Below are 13,950 nucleotides of genomic sequence, written 5' to 3'. Positions count from 1 at the left end.
ATTAACTAGGTATAAAAATGAGGAAGCAAAATGTAAAAGTAGAACCTTAATATGTAAAATATTTTATATATATATATATATATATATATATATATATATATATATATATATATATATATATATATATATACTGTATTTATATAATAGCTCTAAGTTTCATTTCCATTTCAAGGGGATTTTGCTTTCCTTCTGACGCATGACCTATATCTTTTAGATCTTTCAAGATGGCCTATCAAGTATCAAGTGATACTTTTTTGCTTTCAAACAAATGTTATCAGGCCTGACACCAAGTCTGACAACTGACTTCAGGATAAATTGTTAACATACAGAAGCTTTCACAGCAGTGAGTTAGCACTGAAAGAAAACTAAAATGATGTGCTGCCAGATGCTGGGCTTTGGTCTGGTCATTGCTGGCTTTTTGGGGACCATCTTTGTTTGTGCCCTTCTCATATGGAAGGTAACACTGGTCAAAGGATCCAGTACTTCTACAACACCCTTCCACACCAAAGGTCAGTTCAATGAGCTGGGGGCTACACTCTACATTGGCGTTGCCGCAATTCTGCATTTCAATGGTCTCCGAAGTCTGCTCTGCAGTTTCTGTCAACCACAAGAGGAAAAGAATTACAACAATTACAATGTGTACAGATACTCACAGCCACAGTCCACTGCCACCAGCCAGCCTACATCTGAGTGTAGAAGCACCGGGCAAAGAATTTTTTATTCTTCATAATGTTCTACTCTTTCCCTTTCTTCTTGCTCCACTGGAGAAATACAAAAGAGGAGCAAAGATGGACATCAGATGTTTGCTGTGAAGACTTGTGACTGTCCTGCAGTGTGGATTAGGCTTTAAAACTTGCATTTATAATAAACATAAGGATAATGTTTAAATAGAAAAAACATAGTATTAACACAAGGTTAAAGTCATAAGTCTGTTCTGGGCTTCCTGCAAACTGTTGATAGAAAATACACATAAAGGATTATTTTTACTGGCATCTAAGACACAAAAAAAGTTGGAAATACTGCATTTTAAATACCATAGTTTCTGTATGTGTTCTGTACAGGCTTTATTATTATTATTATTATTCTCCATGAAATGTAGTATGGTTAGAGTTTTTTTGTTCAGCTTTAGTGTAATATACAGTATCTCACAAAAGTGGGTACACCCCTCACATTTTTGTAAATATTTGATTATATCTTTTCGGGTGACAACACTGAAGAAATGACACTTTGCTACAATGTAAAGTAGTGAATGTACAGCTTGTGTAACAGTGTAAATTTGCTGTCCCCTCAAAATAACTCAACACACAGCCATTAATGTCTAAATCGCTGGCAACAAAAGTGAGTAGACCCCTAAGTGAAAATGTCCAAATTGGGCCCAATTAGCCATTTTCCCTCCCTGGTGTCATGTGACTTGTTAGTGTTACAAGGTCTCAGGTGTGAATGGGGAGCAGGTGTGTTAAATTTGGTGTCATCGCTCTCACTCTCCCTCATACTGGTCACTGGATGTTCAACATGGCACCTCATGGCAAAGAACTCTCTGAGGATCTGAAAAAAAGAATTGTTGCTCTACGTAAAGATGGCCTAGGCCATAAGAAGATTGCCAAGACCCTGACACTGAGCTGCAGCACGGTGGCCAAGACCATACAGCGGTTTAACAGGACAGGTTCCACTCAGAACAGGCCTTGCCATGGTCGACCAAAGAAGTTGAGTGTACATGCTCAGCGTCATATCCAGAGGTTGTCTTTGGGAAATAGACGTATGAGTGCTGCCAGCATTGCTGCTGAGGTTGAAGGGGTGGGGGGTCAGCCTGTCAGTGCTCAGACCATACGCCACACACTGCATCAAATTGGTCTGCATGGCTGTCGTCCCAGGAGGAAGCCTCTTCTAAAGATGATGCACAAGAAAGCCCGCAAACAGTTTGCTGAAGACAAGCAGACTAAGGACATGGATTACTGGAACCATGTCCTGTGGTCTGATGAGACCAAGATAAACTTATTTGGTTCAGATGGTGTCAAGCGTGTGTGGCGGCAACCAGGTGAGGAGTACAAAGACAAGTGTGTCTTGCCAACAGTCAAGCATGGTGGTGGGAGTGTTCATTGAGGGAACCATGAATGCCAACATGTACTGTGACATACTGAAGCAGAGCATGATCCCAGCATGTATTCCAGCATGATAACGACCCCAAACACACCTCCAAGACGACCACTGCCTTGCTAAAGAAGCTGAGGGTGAAGGTGATGGACTGGCCAAGCATGTCTCCAGACCTAAAACCTATTGAGCATCTGTGGGGCATCCTCAAATGGAAGGTGGAGGAGCACAAGGTCTAACATCCACCAGCTCCGTAATGTCGTCATGGAGGAGTGGAAGAGGACTCCAGTGGAAACCTGTGAAGCTCTGGCGAACTCCATGCCCAAGAGGGTTAAGGCAGTGCTAGAAAATAATGGTGGCTGCACAAAATATTGACACTTTGGGCCCAATTTGGACATTTTGACTTAGGGGTGTACTCACTTTTGTTGCCAGCAGTTTAGACATTAATGGCTGTGTGTTGAGTTATTTTGAGGGGACAGCAAATTTACACTGTTACACAAGCTGTACACTCACTACTTTACATTGTAGCAAAGTGTCATTTCTTCAGTGTTGTCACATTAAAAGATATAATCAAATATTTACAAAAATGTGAGGGGTGTACTCACTTTTGTGAGATACTGTAGCTAATATTGAGATGATTTGCTGACACATTTGTATTTGAAGCTGTGTGAGAACCCTTCCAGCCATTTATTTGCATCTATTAAAAAGCACAGCAATAAAAAGTATATAAGTTAATGACAGTTTAGTAAGTAGTTTAACCTACTTTTTCTTCTCTAGAAACCAGCAAACATTTAACAAAAATAAACCTCAGTGTCCATCATTTATCATGTTGCATAGACTTCTAGATTGCGTGATGCGCTAGACTTGTAAATAAACACATTTCTCTTCTACAAATGCATGTGCATTTTTTTATTATGAGCTCTACGTGACATTTGAACCTGTATTAATTTGTTATAAAATACCACAAATTAAACAAACATCTAAGTATATTACTTTCACAAATTCTTACAAAATGCAATCCTGTTTATTACAACACTAAAACACTTGTAATAAATAGCCTAACTGCCTCAAAGGAGCATCATCCTTTAAAAATGCTAGATATTTCTACTGGAAAAATATACTTTGTCAGTATGTTGAGCACAAGCATTTTTTTCTCTTTTTTTTTGCACTAACAGAAGTAACATGCTCATGAAATGTTGTAAGATGTTTGGTAACTGCACACATGAACCAGGTTTAAAATGGGGAAACAAATGTAATAGGACATAAACTTTTATTTATTGATAGATATAAGTTTCACCTCTCTTTAGAGGGGATTTTTGCTTTTCTGCTGATGAATGACCTAATTTAAAGTGCATCTCATCGAAACTGTCTTGCCTTCAGTGTCTCAGTGGAATCTCGTCAGGCCTGAAACAAAGTGTGACGACTGGTATCAGTACAAACTATTTACTCCACCCTTCAAAAGGCACCATATAACCTGCTGGTCAAAAGAGGTTCCTCACTGTTCTGCCATCGTAGCACATATACGGAAGACCAGACACTTTCACAGCAGTGAGTTAGCACTCAAAAGAAACTAAAATGGTGTCCATGTGCCGCCAGATGCTGGGCTTTGGCCTGGGCATCATTGGCTTCTTGGGGACCATCATTGTTTGCGCCCTTCCCATGTGGAAGGTAACAGCATTCATCGGAGCCAACATTGTGACGGCGCAGATCATCTGGGAGGGGTTGTGGATGACCTGTGTCATGCAGAGTACAGGCCAGATGCAGTGTAAAATCTACGACTCCATGCTGGCACTGCCCCAGGATCTGCAGGCCGCCCGAGCTCTGATCATCATCTCCATCATCATCTGCCTGTTTGCAATGATCCTGGGAATCAATGGAGGCAAGTGCACCAACTTTGTGGAGAATGAGAGCAAAAAGATCAAAGTGGCTATTGCCAGTGGCGTCACCTTCATCATTGCTGGAGTCCTGTGTCTCATCCCAGTCTGCTGGTCCACCAACACCATCATCCAGGACTTCTACAACCCCATCGTCAACAGTGCTCAGAAGAGGGAGCTTGGGGCTGCACTCTACATTGGCTTTGGCACTGCTGCACTTTTGATTCTCGGTGGAGGTCTTCTCTGCAGTTCCTGTCCACCGCAAGAGGAGAAGAATTACAACAATGGCTACAAGTACTCCCAGCCACGTTCCATTGCCAATAGCAAAGCCTACGTCTAAGCGTAGAAGCACCAGGCAAAGACTTTTTCTGCTCTCTCCCTTTTGTCGGACATTTACTGAAAACAGATATGTGACTATTCCACAGTGTGACTTTAAAATGTATTAAAACTTAAAACTATTTATAATATGCATAAGGATAATGTTAAAACAGATCCTGAATAGAAGTATAAAGTCATTAGGATTACAGAATGTGATTAACTAAAGTAATAAGTGTGGAACAAATAGTATACTTATTCAAAATGTATAGCTGAAAAGGACTGTATTTTTTTTTCTTCATTATTTGTTTATGTAAGAATTGCTGATCAACAAATCTGGCAGTGTACTTTGGAAATTTGCACATTAAAATTAAACTGTTGTACTATAGTGAGAAGGGTTTTTTTGTATTTTTCTGAATATGCTTGAATCTGGGCCCTTAAAGTGTTCACTGAGGCATTCAGAGGAAAAGTGTTTGTTAATGTATATACAGGTTTTTATGTTGTCCAATAGTAAGAGTTGTTTTTTTTTGTTTTGTTTTGTTTAGTTTTTTTAAAGATCTACATCAGCTCATGTTAGAGTGCATTTGTGAGAAGGAATTGTATAACAGCATTGGTTACAACCCATGACTCATGTTTATTCTAGGTATCTGTTCATAAAGGATTATATCTACTGGTATCTAAGACACAAAATTTTAAAATTTTGCATTTTAAATCTCACAGTTTCTGTTTGTGTTCTTTACTCTATTTTGTTGTTGCATGAAATGCAATATTGTTAGATATTTATTATTGTTAGATATTTTTTTCATAGGCTTTAGTGTAGTATAGTTCATATTGAGCTGATTTACTGAGACACTTGAATTTGAAGCTGTGTGAGAACCTTTCCTGCCAAACCAGTTTGGCTTCACTCATTACATCAACCATCTAGGCACCATTGCAATGAATAAGCATAGAAGTTAATGACAGTTTATTATGTAGTTTAACCTACTTTTTCTCCTCTCTCACCCACCATACATCTGAGAAATATAAATCTCAGTGTCCATCATTTATCATGTTGTATAGATTTCCAAAATGTGTTTGTATACAGAATAGGGTTTCATACACAGTATTACACAGATTCCAGCTGACATTCCATGAAGAGATTCAACCACAAACCTGTACACAGAACTCTGGTACAGAACCTGACCCTCACCTTACATTGTTCATACAGCAAAGAATCTGGTAAAACTGGTATTGTGATGGCTGAGACTTCCCTAAACAATAGCACATACATCTTATCTCAGATTAATTCTGTGCTGGAGAGCATAAAAGAGTGAATGAGTGTTGGTTGTACCCAGGGGTGTAGTTTCTGGGGGGGGAGAGGTAACCCCTCCAATAATCAGAGCTAGCAATTATAATACACCCAACCCCCCCCCACCACCACCACCACCACCACCACCACCCCCAAATATTTATATCATGATCAACTGACACATATGTGGAAGTAATTTATTTTGTAACATTATTGGTGTTCCGATCAATTATGAGTTTGTCATAATAAATCAGATAAAATACTAAAAGCCCCCCTCCATTGTGCAAGTTGGTAACGCCCAACTATTGCCCCACAACAAAAGGCTAGATTAGTGCTGTTTGACTGGGAGAGCACAGGTAGTTTTGAAGATGAAGAGATTCCATGTCACTCAGAGTCTCGCGCCGGCCATGTACGCAGATCTCATGGTCACAAACTCGCCAGTCTTGGTCATTAGCCAGAGGTAATTGACTAATACTATTTAGAAGACCGCCCCATGCTTGCCCTTTTATCTAAAAAGTATGTTGTTTAGTCCCCTTAGATAGTAACACTTAATTATAGTAACATTATTTCTAGTCAGAGGTCATGACTGCTAAGATTTACAGAGATAGACCAACATTACCTAAGTTAAAGATAGCTTTATATAATCATGCCATAGTTTCCTATGTACACTTAACTAGAAAAGTATTACAATAACCAGAGGTTTAGACTTCACTCTACAGTGCATCCGGAAAGTATTCACAGCGCTTCACTTTTTCCACATTTTGTTATGTTACAGCCTTATTCCAAAATGGATTCAATTCATTATTTTCCTCAAAATTCTATAAACAATACCCCATAATGACAACGTGAAAGAAGTTTGTTTGAAATCTTTGCAAATTTATTAAAAATAAAAAACAAAAAAAGCACATGCACATAAGTATTCACAGCCTTTGCTATGACACTCAAAAAGAGCTCAGGTGCATCCTGTTTCCACTGATCATCCTTGAGATGTTTCTACAACTTGCATTGTTACCTTATATAGACAGGTGTGTGCTTTTCCAAATCATGTCCAATCAACTGAATTTACCACAGGTAGACTCCAATCATGTCAGAGCACAAACCAAGCCATGAAGTCCAAGGAATTGTCTGTAGACCTCCGAGACAGAATTGTATCGAGGCACAGATCTGGGGAACGGTACAGAAACATGTCTGCAGCATTGAAGGTCCCAATGAGCACAGTGGCCTCCCTCATCTGTAAATGGAAGAAGTTTGGAACCACCAGGACTCTTCCTACAGCTGGCCGCCAAACTGAGCGATCGGGGGAGAAGAGCCTTAGTCGGGGAGGTGACCAAAAACCCGATGGTCACTCTGACAGAGCTCCAGCATGTCTCTGTGGAGAGAGGAGAACCTTCCAGAAGAACAACCATCTCTGCAGAACTCCACCAATCAGGCCTGTATGGTAGAGTGGCCAGACGGAAGCCACTCCTCAGTAAAAGGCACATGACAGCCTGCCTGGAGTTTGCCAAATGGCACCTGAAGGACTCTCAGACCATGAGAAACAAAAAGATTGAACTCTTTGGCCTGAATGGCAAGCATCATGTCTGATGGAAACCAGGTACCAGTCATTACCTGGCCAATACCATCTCTACAGTGAAGCATGGTGGTGGAAGCATCATACTGTGGGGATGTTTTTCAGCGGCAGGAACTGGGAGACTAGTCAGGATCGAGGGAAAGATGAATGCAGCAATGTACAGAGACATCTTTGATGAAAACCTGCTCCAGAACGCTCTGGACCTCAGACTGGGGCGAAGGTTCATATTCCAACAAGACAACGACCCTAAGCACACAGCCAAGATAACAAAGGAGTGGCTACAGGACAACTCTGTGAATGTCTTTGAGTGGCCCAGCCAGAGCCCAGACTTGAACCCGATTGAACATCTCTGGAGAGATCTGAAAATGGCTGTGCACCTACGCTCCCCATCCAACCTGATGGAGCTTGAGAGGTCCTGCAAAGAAGAATGGGACAAACTGCCCCAAAATAGGTGTGTCAAGCTTGTAGCATCATACTCAAAAAGACTTGAGGCTGTAATTGGTGCCAAAGGTGCTTCAACAAAGTATTGAGCAAAGGCTGTGAATACTTATGTATATGTGCTTTTTTAGTTTTTCATTTTTAATAAATTTGCAAAGATTTCAAACAAACTTCTTTCACGTTGTCATTATGGGGTATTGTTTGTAGAATTTTGAGGAAAATAATGAATTGAATCCATTTTGGAATAAGGCTGTAACATGACAAAATGTGGAAAAAGTGAAGCGCTGTGAATACTTTCCGGATGCATTGTATTTAGGTTGGTCGATCAACTTTATGTTTGAACACCCTGAAGTAGAAGGGGTTTTTTCTGCCTGATTTTTTTTTTTTTTGTATACAGATGCCTGCAGATGACTACAGCTGGAAAACACAACTGCACCATAGCACAAAGCCTTACCTAGTCCAAGTTCAAATATGCTGACAGTGCCAAAGAAAATTAATATTTTACACATGTTTTTCTAAGGGTATGTCCATGCGTTTTACCAAAATCACCTTTTGGAGACTCCAAAGGACCCTTGGTAATCATGTACACATACCTAGGATGAAAAGGCTACTACTCTTGATTTTTCTCATAATTTTTGGGCACTAATAAAAGGTGACACTAAGAACACTTATCATATCATATTACATATCCAGCAATCTACAAAATGTATATTCATAATTGAAACCTTTGCAAGGTTTTACGTGCAGAAAAATGAGACACTTGCCACTGGTTACACAGCTTTACACAGGGACATTTAAATTGAATTGTTGAAACTCACCCTAAAGCAGCATATCATATTTTTCAGAATTTCATTGCTTATACGATGCGCCAGTCATCCACACAATCGGTTGCTATAGGCTCAACTGTTCACAAAGGAAAGGGGGAAGGCATTTCCCTTCAGCAGGGACTCTCATTGGCTATTGAAGGCTATGGACAGGACATGGACGCTCCTATTGGTTCAAATGAGGTGTCAATCGAAAGGTCAGAGTCCAGCAGCTATTTTGAAGTCAAGAAATAAGGGCTGCATCTGAAATCGCTTACTGTGACAGTACCTACTGCATGGCCGTTGAAACAGTACGTACTAATCAGTATGTGTGTGTGGTATGAATACAATCCCGGACATACTACATCAGCCATGTTTGCATTGTCATGTGACTTTCGATGTCATCATAAACACAAAAAACTTACAGGGACCACCAGATTAAAGCAACCACATTAACGTCAAAACACACATCAGGAAAGTTTCAAATGCTGTGACAACTGTTTTCTTGTTTAAACCTTCAACAAGTTAACAAATTATTTAGGTATTGTTAAACAAGTAGTGTTTAACCAAGGTTTAATACTTAAAAAGAGCCGATGCACTGTCTTCTGTATTTTGTTTTTCTGAGCTTGTCTGCACTAGTCTCGTGGTATTATGGGATTTTTGACTCGCGTAGTGTCCATTGGTTGCATACTGCAAAATCTCGCTGGAAGCAGTATGCCTTCTGGGTATTTCTCGTCTGCTGTTTCTCGCCTTCTGAGAATTCGGACATTCTACCCCTCTGGTGTACTGCTTTTCACCTACTGTGTAGTAGGGAAGTACATGTTTTCAGACGCAGCCAAGGGGCGTTTCTCAATACTCAAACTAATGCTTCCTCATTTCCTTGCTCCTCCGTCCTCCAGCCTGTGACCCGGGAAATCGATCTACATCAACCATCTTGAAGAACATATAAATTCTCTAATTACACCGGGGAGGTGAGGAACGAGGAGTGAGGAATCTTCCAGAGGAGCTAGGAACAAGGATATATGGGTGTATCTTATGTGGAAGTGTTTCTGGTCAATATATAAATTCCCCTCCTCCTTTACATCTTCCACAATCTCAAACAAAAAGTCCTGTGATGATGTGATGGAATTTTGTGTGAAATATAATTAATAATAATATGCTTACAATGAGTATTGTAATTTATTGATCCATGCATGTTAGGATATGCTAAGCTGCACAAAAGATGCAATAATTTATGCATTATTCCTTAATTCATTGTTGAATAACCCAGACATTTCACATACTTTCAGTGCATTTTACTTTATTGAAAATGTTGATAACCAAACTCCAACAACATAACAGCAGATCCCTGAAGCGCTGTGAGGTAACCCAGCTGAGCACAGTCATCATTAATTTACGTTGCTTTGAAGTGACGCTTGAGAGGGCAAGGATATTCCATTCAACTTGCTTTGATTCCTCTCTCCTCACATCTCATCCTTGCATCCTTCCCTCACATCTTAAGGGGGTGGAGCTAAGATGTAAGGAAAGGAAGCGAGAAAAGGAAATGAGGATGCACAAATAAGAACTGAGAAGCACCCAAGGAATACTCACAAGCGAACCGAATTATAACTGAGAATATGTGAAAGATTAGGCATATCTGCCGGTAATTTGAAATGATGCAGCAACAGTCTGTGGGAATTTACTGATGTAATAATGTGTTTTGGACTAAATATTTTATATGATTGGATTGTTAGGACCTTTGCCAATGTAACAAGAATGTTTTTGTCAGGATGTTATGGATCAGTGGACTACTATGAGGTTTCATACGTGAGTTGCCTCAGTTTTGTAAGTGTTTGTTTGTATGTTGGTGGACTGACAGAGACGTTGATTGTAGCTGCTGTTGTGATTTATATAAATCAAATCACAAGAATTTTAGCTTTCCGAATGTATATCACATGTACAATGTGCCTGCGGGCCGGCAGAATTTTTAACTGACACAGCCATGCAAAATGGGATATATTTTAAAAATGCATTTTACTTAATACTGTTTTCTTAACAGTTATGCAAGTAATTTTAATGACATCAGTAATTGTAATGAAATTATATACATTTACAATGTAATGCATTACATTACTATGTTATCAGAAAAAGTTATTAGAATACAGTAACACGTTATACCCAACTCTGCTGGTGACGGACTCTACCCTATTAGCATAGAACCTTCCCTGAGGGAGCTGCACACAGTCCGCCATGTTCTCTGCATGATAAGAAGAATGCCTCAGCTTCGTAAGCTTTGTTGTTCTGTTGTTGGCTGTAAAAATTAACATAAGAGTCTTCATAAACTCCCAGCATCAGAGCCACAGAAGACGCAGTGGAGTAATTTAATTTTTGAAAGAAATGTGCCCAAAAAATAGCTAAAATCGTATATGTTTGTTCGAGTCATTTTACACCAGACTGCTTTGTGAATGAGGGTCAATACAAAACAGGATTTGCTGAAAAGTTTATTCTCAAGCATGGATCAATATCAATTGTTCGTGATCCAGCTTCATTTCCAGAAGACCTAAGTATCACACTATATTTTGCGAATGTTTGCAAATCGCCTTTCAAAATGTTCCTGTTAGCAAATTCCATTGCTAATGCAGCTAAAGTTATCATTGTCTCTGATTGTATTTACAGAGACCATACATTCTGGTGCATACATATGGGCTGAACACCGGCATTTACGTGTCAGTCATATTGGTTCTCCTGATTTGTTGTTGCACCAGCTGTAAAGGCACAAGTGTAAACGCACAGCCCTCTTCTGGAAAGGGGGCAGGGAGCAGTTGCATTTAAAGAGACACACGAAAACAGCGTATTTTTGCTATTTTGTGATACATAGAGAGATTAGACAGATAGCTGGATGGGTAGGTAGAAAGAAAGATAGATAAGCAGAGGATAATTATGTAATGACACTGCAGATATAGCAAAGCTGTTTTTTTCCTATTTTTTTGTTTATTTTTTTATTTAATTAAAAATATCGGGAAGCATACCCATTCACACTTGAACCCCCCAATGTTACATGTGGGGATTGCATTGATGGGTCTAAAGATGATGGACTCTAAATAGCTACATGGAGGAGGTCACTGTGTGTGGTCAGCTCATGTGGCAAATTACAGTCTTCATCAGAAACATCACTGTGGCATCGTAGATATTCTGGGAAGCTGTCTTGATGAGTTGTGTAGTAAACAGCATGGGCCAGATGCAATGCAAGGTCTATGAAAGCATGTCAAAAAGAAAAATCCTCCCAAACTATTTTCAACCATATAGCTGCCATCAACTGGGCATTGTTTTATTGCTGATAATGTGTAAATATTATAATTAACTACGTCAGTGTCCATCCATTATCGTGCTGTGTAGGCTTTCAACTCAATTGATGCTCTACACTTGCATTTACATCTCTGAAAGTGTGTTTGCTTACAGACTAGAGTAAAACCAAAACCAGTATATCCGCATGTTTTGCATACTGCAAAGGTGCATTTTGAATTTCCTTGTATAGAGTTTTAACCACAAGCTTGTAACCTGATCTTTAGTACACAAGCGTCACATTGTGCATACCATAACGAATCCTGTAAAGCTGGTATTGTCATGGTTGAGACAGCCCTAAACGACAGAACACACCTCTTTTCTTTTGCATTAACTACCAGCAGAACACAAACTCAATCTGATTCTGTGCTGGAGAGAAAAAAAGAGTCAATCACTCAGTGTTGCGTGCATCTCATTTGGAAATGGCATCAGTGGGGCTGCAGATGCTAGGGAGCATACTAGCTCTAATTGGCTACATCGGGGTGATCATCGTGTGTGGCCTGCCCATGTGGCGAGTCACGGCCTTCATCGGAACCAACATTGTGACAGCCCAGATTTTCTGGGAGGGCATCTGGATGAATTGCGTGGTGCAGAGCACAGGCCAGATGCAATGCAAGGTCTACGATTCCATGCTCGCTCTAACTTCGGACCTGCAGGCTGCCCGCGCACTAATGGTCATTGCACTGGTGGTGGGCATCGCTGGGATCTGTATGGCCTTTACTGCTGGCAAGTGCACCAATTTAATTGCTGAGGGGAAGGGCAAAGCGAGGGCAGCTGTGGCCGCTGGAGTCATCCTAATCATTACAGGTATCCTTTGCCTCATTCCTGTGTCCTGGACAGCCAGCAGTATCATGAGAGATTTCTACAACCCCTCACTTGTTGATGCCCAAAGGCGTGAGCTGGGGGCTTCACTGTACATTGGATGGGGAGCCGGACTTCTCTTGGTGCTAGGGGGAGGACTTCTCTGTAGTTCCTGTCCAACACAGCAAAATCGTGCACCATCCCTCAAGTACCAGCCATTCAAAACTAAATTATCGACTGGGAATAATTCAGTGCCCAGCAAAGTTGCAACATCACAGAGGTCTACCACGCCATCTAAGACCTACATCTAAAATCATGTGAAGGACTTTACGCATAAGACGATGCTCAAAATACTAAATGTTATGTAATCGTGTCTATGTTTTTTTTACTACTATTTGAAATTCTGTAGCATTCTCTCACTGTATTAAATTTGTATATGTGCACAATGTTTTGTTTTCACAAAGTTTTTTGACAAATAAAGGGTCAAACTTACATTGTATTGTTCAGATAACCTGTTGTGGCAATAAAAAAAAAAAGAAGCTATTTTTAGTTTGGTTTCACTGTTTATGTTCCAACTGATACCACTTCTGATGTACTTCCTCTCATTAAGTCAACACCCAACAACAACCTGCTTAGCAACCTATTTGGAACAAATGATACGACACACCCATGCCAAGAGCATACCATGTTTACTTTTAAAAGCAAGGAAATAATCAGTTTAGAAAAACTTATGTCTATTCCCACAGTTTAGTCTGACATTGAACAGTATTATCAGGCACTGAAATTCAGACAAAACATTTCATTGTCAGTTTTCTGGGTGTTTTTAAGGCTAATAGTGAACTGGATGGTTATTACGCTAAAATAATTGAGACCTTCATGCCCTTATTTGAGGAAGAGTTTTCAACTCGCTTTGTTTTAAAATACAACTCATGAGAAAAGATCTATCCATATATCCATCCATCCATTTCCTGTACCGCTTAGCCTTAATGGGTCGCAGGAAACCTGGAGTCTATCCTGGGGAGCATGGGTCACCCTGGATGGGCTGCCAATCCATCGCAGGGCACAATCAAACACACATTCACTCACCCACTCATACACTACGGACACTTTTTTGGACATGCCAATCAGCCTACAATTCATGTCTTTGGACTGGAGGAGGAAATCAAAGTACCCGGAGGAAACCGCCAAAGCATGAAGAGAACATGCAAACTTTGCACACAGGGCCGTGGCAGGAATCCAACCCCAACCCTGGAGGTGTGAGGCAAACGTGTTAACAACTAATCCACTGTCCCCCCCAAGTCTAATATAATCAGATTGTTATTAATGAAATGGTGCTTTATTGTGTGTAGGAGTTGGTGTGTCCCATTCTCAAAAATCTGGGCCTTCAAGTTATATTCTGATGAAAGTATGATGACATCAGCTAGCATAAGTTTGGCCTTAATGCAATATTTG

The 13,950-nt window shown here is 40.2% G+C and overlaps 1 protein-coding gene across 1 annotated transcript; it reads left to right on the top strand.

The window, feature by feature from the left end:
- Nucleotides 1–3,514: 3,514 nt before the first annotated feature.
- On the top strand, nucleotides 3,515–13,018 carry LOC128624560 (uncharacterized). The gene is made up of 3 exons (XM_053652308.1): nucleotides 3,515–4,296; nucleotides 8,419–8,594; nucleotides 12,062–13,018. Exons 1-3 carry the CDS (start codon nucleotides 3,664–3,666, stop codon nucleotides 12,807–12,809), a joined length of 1,557 nt encoding a protein of 518 aa, XP_053508283.1. The 5' UTR covers nucleotides 3,515–3,663; the 3' UTR covers nucleotides 12,810–13,018.
- The last annotated feature ends 932 nt before the right edge of the window (nucleotides 13,019–13,950 follow it).

Source organism: Ictalurus furcatus, chromosome 20, assembly GCF_023375685.1.
Source record: "Ictalurus furcatus strain D&B chromosome 20, Billie_1.0, whole genome shotgun sequence".
Lineage (NCBI taxonomy): Eukaryota > Metazoa > Chordata > Actinopteri > Siluriformes > Ictaluridae > Ictalurus > Ictalurus furcatus.
The sequence above is the reverse complement of the archived record's forward strand: the minus strand, read 5'-3'. Positions and strand labels throughout refer to the sequence as shown.

Coding starts and splice junctions, on each gene's coding strand:
- LOC128624560 (XM_053652308.1), top strand. CDS start 3,664: ATGGTGTCCATGTGCCGCCAGATGCTGGGCTTTGGCCTGGGCATCATT. Junction 4,297..8,418: donor TTGCCAATAGCAAAGCCTAC/GTCTAAGCGTAG, acceptor CATATTTTTCAG/AATTTCATTGCTTATACGAT. Junction 8,595..12,061: donor AATGAGGTGTCAATCGAAAG/GTCAGAGTCCAG, acceptor CTCAATCTGATT/CTGTGCTGGAGAGAAAAAAA.